Genomic DNA, 3,218 nt, shown 5'->3' with positions numbered 1-3,218 from the left:
CCTTATTTCATTTCAGGGCGTTTTCTAGAAAAAAAAAAAGATTTATTTCGAACTCGAGTTATAAAATGGTACAGCCCTTCAGTTTTCGTGAATGGTATAGTCTGAAGCCACTAACGGAATAAAGATTATTCACTTTACAATATTTTAATGTTCTGCAATATAATTCGGTTTATCATTTGAAATAAGATGGTTTGAAGCCTTCTAAGTTCAATGTTTAATTTTATTTTGCGAGTGTTTTATTTGTAAAATGTTAATTCAAGGAAGGAGTTACAATATAAACCTTCCGCACCCCACGTGACTTCCTTTCCGGTCTAACCTGACAACATGGATGCCAGCCGCGTGCAGCCGATCAAGCTTGCCAGAGTAAGAAAATGCATATTTTGGCAATATTATTGCAATAACAAATGCAATTATTTACCATGAACAATTAATCTTCCAATTGAGCCGATGGGAGTTGACCTTGTATACTTTTATTGGGGGTTAAATTGTAGTGCTCTCCGCCCGGACGGTACCACATCATGGAGGCCTGTCCATGCCCCTCTAGTAGCTCCATGCTATCCGCTAGCGTGCTGAAGCTCTGCTGTAGAGACACTCGCCAATCTGCTCCGTTACCTTCAAAACCTTATTTTATTGTGGTTGTACTAATCTAATGCCTCGTGTTCCAGGTCACCAAGGTGCTCGGAAGAACCGGTTCCCAGGGACAGTGTACACAGGTATGCTACTGTAGTTGCTAGTCGTGGTACAAAGGTTGCCCTAATTAATAGGTGCTAAAATAATGCAAATCTGTTCTTAAATAATCAAACTGGATCATAAGACTTTGATAATGGATTTATCCGTTTGAACACATTAAAAGCGTTTGTCTACATCTTGTCGGGAAATCCGTTTTGCTAACTAGAAAAAAGCTTCAAACCATATTATTGCAATGCAGTCTTTTATCTCGTATATTAAACCGAACAAACACACTTGTGTTTTGATATGAATAAATATGGTCTATCGATATTAAACCCCATCAGAACTTGGACCTTGTATTGAAAATGCCATGCCCAATCACTAGATAAATCTACAGAACATAATACTATATTCTGTCATACTGTGATTATTCTGCCACAACTCTCGTATTTATAAACTCAAATGTTGGATTAATTTAACCCTGTGTAGTCGGCCTGCCTCTTGGTATACCCATCAAACACAGAACCAGGCAGAATATTATGACTGCTATTTTGTCCACTGACCACATATTAATTAATATTACTAATGGACTATGAAACAGGATATTCAATGTGGTGTGGCCAGAATCTCCACCTTTTATTTTTGCCCTCTTGTAATGATTGTTCTACCCTTGCAGGTCCGAGTAGAGTTCATGGATGACAGCAACCGCTCCATCATCAGGAACGTGAAGGGTCCAGTGAGAGAGGGTGATGTGCTGACACTTCTGGAGTCTGAAAGAGAGGCTAGGAGGCTGCGATAAGGTGAGACGCCAAGTCCACCTGGAACTCCACTCATAATCCACATGTTCAGTTTTAGGAGTGGAGTAATTGGATCTCAAAAGCAACCAGTGTGTCACGTTTCAATAGTTTCTTAAAATGTTAGTCATTGCTCAAGTCATCTGTTCTCTGCCACTCGTGTACAAAATTTGACTACTGCTTACTACTGCAAATCATTTAAAGATTGAGAGTGTAGAATTCAGAGGAACAGTAATATTAATGAGTCTGTTTGAGTAGTGTATAAGCCCATTCAAATGTGAATCGGCTTTTGGTTACCTTAGTGATCCCTTTAGCTGCATATGGAGCAGGTCCTCTTAACATAGAGCCTGCCATTTTTCACACGTTTTCATCATAATTATCTTGTGTATGCTTTGACATTAACAGACTAAATAATAAAATACACATTATTATTGTATCACTTGACACTTTGACCACCTGCTGTCATTGACGGTATCATTTTGAATACCCAAGAGCCCATTTGATACCTTAGGGGTATTCAGTAGCTTCTTTGTTGGAAAGGGGGTATTCAGTTGTTTGCAAACTGCAAAACCTCAGCTATGTGCTTCTAAATCCTAGTAGCACATGGCTAAACACCCTTCAATATAACTTGTTTTACTTGAGCTTCAGCCTTTCCTAAATGTGTTTTTAGAAGCCTACATTTTGAGCATGGCTAACTGAAGGCTGTCCTGTTCCCAGGTCTCTGAAGATGTGAGGTGCCTGGCCACTGGGGAGGAGCAGACCTTCCTGGGCCCTGCAGTGATCGACACCTCATTTGTTCAGATGTTTTGAAATAAATGTGGTTATTCAGATAACAGACTGAGTCTTGTGGCATTCTGTTTTTGATCATCCTGAGATGTGGTGGCTGTACTACGAACGTTGCACTCTAATTGCATCACGTACATCATGGCATTTAAATTATCATCGGTAGTAGTACAGTATTGGAATTATATTGGGTCTACATCACCTTGTGGTTAAATGGTATGAAGCTAAATCAAATGTTGGATACAAATTAGCCTTTATTCCGGCCAATAAAAATAACGAATTAGAAAATGGATACACAAAAGGCAATGTTGTATTGGACACATAAATGTTTTATGCAGTTCTTAAAACTGTTAAGGTATTAGTTTAAATGTTATGAGCTGCAGAAGGTTCTCTGCATTCTGCCTTTATTTAGCAGGACATGGTATGCTCGACATTCTAGAAAATGGTCCATAAACGGGTGAACTCGATTTAGAATATTGTGCAAAAGGTTTATCAGTAATTCAACTTCAAAATTGAAACAATATAGACTTTCAGAAATTTGAATATTTCAAGTCTTTTATAATTATCGCTCACAGTTTAGGAAAATCTCAGAAAATTAAACATGTAATCAATAAAACACAATAATGCCTATGTACTTGTTTGGGCCCCTTTTGAATGAATGACTGCCTTAATGTGGCATTTCATGGATGATATCAGCCTGTGGCACTGCAGAGGTGTTAATGGAAGACACGGATGCTTCAATAGCAGTCTTCTGCATTCTGTCATCTTTCTCTTAGCATTTCCCCATAGATTCTGTATGGAGTTGAGCTCAGGTGAGTTTGCTGGCCAATGAAGCACAGTAATCACATGGTCATTAAACCAGGTTTTGGTACTTTTTGCAGTGTGGGCAGGTGCCAAGTCCTGCTGGAAAATGAAGCCAGAATCTCCATAAAGCTTGTCTGCTGAAGAAAGCATGAAAAGCCCCAAAATCTC

General features: G+C 38.9%; 1 protein-coding gene across 1 annotated transcript; it reads left to right on the top strand.

Annotated features, from left to right (window-relative positions):
- The first annotated feature begins 280 nt into the window (after nucleotides 1-280).
- On the top strand, nucleotides 281-2,298 carry rps28 (ribosomal protein S28). The gene is made up of 4 exons (XM_056596502.1): nucleotides 281-363; nucleotides 666-713; nucleotides 1,346-1,469; nucleotides 2,181-2,298. The coding sequence occupies exons 1-3, from the start codon at nucleotides 325-327 to the stop codon at nucleotides 1,466-1,468; spliced, it is 210 nt and encodes a 69-aa protein (XP_056452477.1). The 5' UTR covers nucleotides 281-324; the 3' UTR covers nucleotide 1,469; nucleotides 2,181-2,298.
- Nucleotides 2,299-3,218: the final 920 nt, after the last annotated feature.

This window comes from Gadus chalcogrammus, chromosome 8, assembly GCF_026213295.1.
Source record: "Gadus chalcogrammus isolate NIFS_2021 chromosome 8, NIFS_Gcha_1.0, whole genome shotgun sequence".
Lineage (NCBI taxonomy): Eukaryota > Metazoa > Chordata > Actinopteri > Gadiformes > Gadidae > Gadus > Gadus chalcogrammus.
This window is presented reverse-complemented; position numbering and strand designations above follow the sequence as displayed.